Below are 1693 nucleotides of genomic sequence, written 5' to 3' on the forward strand. Positions count from 1 at the left end.
GCAGCAGCGGCCCGGGGAGCCCATCACGGACGTGGCCGTGATCATCCGCTCGCAGGGCGAGGAGGTGCCGCAGGGATTCACCTGCATCGAGACCACCACGTCCGGACACCCCGTGGATCTCAACGCGGGGCTGCTCAACAACCCCCAAATGTTCCTGTGCTACAAACGCGGCAGGGACAAAGCGCCCCTCATCGAGCTGGGGTCAGCGGGGAAACTGAGGCCTGATGCGGGGAGAGGGTGGGGACTGGGAAAGGAACCGAGTGCTGCTTTGGGGAGAGAATTTGGGAAACTGGGAAAGGATCTGGGTCCTGATTTGGGGAAGAATTTGGGGAGAGTTTGGGAAACTGGGAAAGGACTGGGTCCTGATTTGGGGAAAGAGGGTGGGGACTGGGAAAGGATCTGGGTTCTGATTTGGGGGAAAAGTTTGGGAAACTGGGAAAGGACCTGAGTCCTGCTTGGGAAACTGGGAAAGGACTGGGTCCTGTTTGGGGGAAAAGTTTGGGAAACTGGGAAAGGACTGGGTCCTGATTTGGGGGGGAATTTGGGAAATTGGGAAAGGAACCAAGTCCTGATTTGGGGAGAGGGTGGGAACTGGGAAAGGACTGGGTCCTGATTTGGGGAAGAATTTGGGGAGAGTTTGGGAAACTGGGAAAGGATCCAGGTCTGATTTGGGGATAGAGTTTGGGAGCTGGGAAAGGAACCGAGTCCTGCTTTGGGGGGAATTTGGGAACTGGGAAAGGACTGGGTCCTGATCTGGGGGGAGTTTGGGAATTAGGAAAGGACCCGAGTTCTGCTTTGGGGGGAATTTGGGAAATTGGGAAAGGACTGGGTCCTGATTTGGGGAGAGTTTGGGAAATTGGGAAAGGAACCGAGTCCTGGTTTGGGGGAAGAGTTTGGGAAACTGGGAAAGGATCTGGGTCCTGATTTGGGGGAAGAGTTTGGAAAACTGGGAAAGGACTGAGTCCTGATTTGGGGGGGAGTTTGGGAATTGGGAAAGGATCTGAGTCCTGCTTTGGGGAGAGGTTGGGAAACTGGGAAAGGAACCGAGTCCTGTTTGGGGAGAGTTTGGGAACTGGGAAAGGATCTGGGTCCTGATTGGGGGGGAATTTGGGAACTGGGAAAGGACTGGGTCCTGATTTGGGGAAAGAATTTGGGAAACTGGGAAAGGGCAGCTGGAGCCTTGTCTGGGTGACCAGAGCATCGGTCCCAGGTCTGAGTGACCAGAGGATTGGTCACAGCTCTGGGTGACCAGGACATCGGTCCCAGGTTGGATTTGGTGACCCCGGAGCTCTTTCCATACCCGGATCATTTTGGGGTTCCGCTGTGGGGTCTCCGCAGCTCCGGAGGCTCCCCCTCACCCCTCTGCCCCCGCAGGGTGCACTATGAGGGCAAGGACCGGCCCAAGCCGGGCTACCAAATCCTGGACACGACTCCCTACAGCCGCTCGGCCAACCTGGCCTCGGGCTCCCCGGGCCACCAGCGCACGTTCCTGACGTTCCGGCGCGCGGCCGAGCCCCCGGGCCACCACACGCTGGGGGTCACCGACATCTGCCTGGTGATGCCCAGCAAGGGCGAGAGCACCCCGCACACCTTCTGCCGCGTGGACAGGAACCTCAACACCAGCATGGTGGGTTTTTTGGGGGGGTGTCCAGTGGGTTTGGGGGTCCCCCGGTGCTGTCTGGCAATGGCTGAG

At 58.4% G+C, this 1693-nt stretch overlaps 1 protein-coding gene across 1 annotated transcript; it reads left to right on the plus strand.

The window, feature by feature from the left end:
• Nucleotides 1–6: 6 nt before the first annotated feature.
• On the plus strand, nt 7–1627 carry LOC130588227 (DENN domain-containing protein 4B-like; the record flags this gene model as incomplete). The annotated part of the gene is made up of 2 exons (XM_057389178.1): nt 7–201; nt 1375–1627. Coding segments are annotated over exons 1-2 (306 nt in total), but the record flags the coding sequence as incomplete, so codon positions are not given.
• Between the last annotated feature and the right edge of the window lie 66 nt (nt 1628–1693).

Source organism: Malurus melanocephalus, unplaced genomic scaffold, assembly GCF_030028575.1.
Source record: "Malurus melanocephalus ecotype Western Australia unplaced genomic scaffold, MMel_1.1 scaffold_3854, whole genome shotgun sequence".
NCBI classification, from domain to species: domain Eukaryota; kingdom Metazoa; phylum Chordata; class Aves; order Passeriformes; family Maluridae; genus Malurus; species Malurus melanocephalus.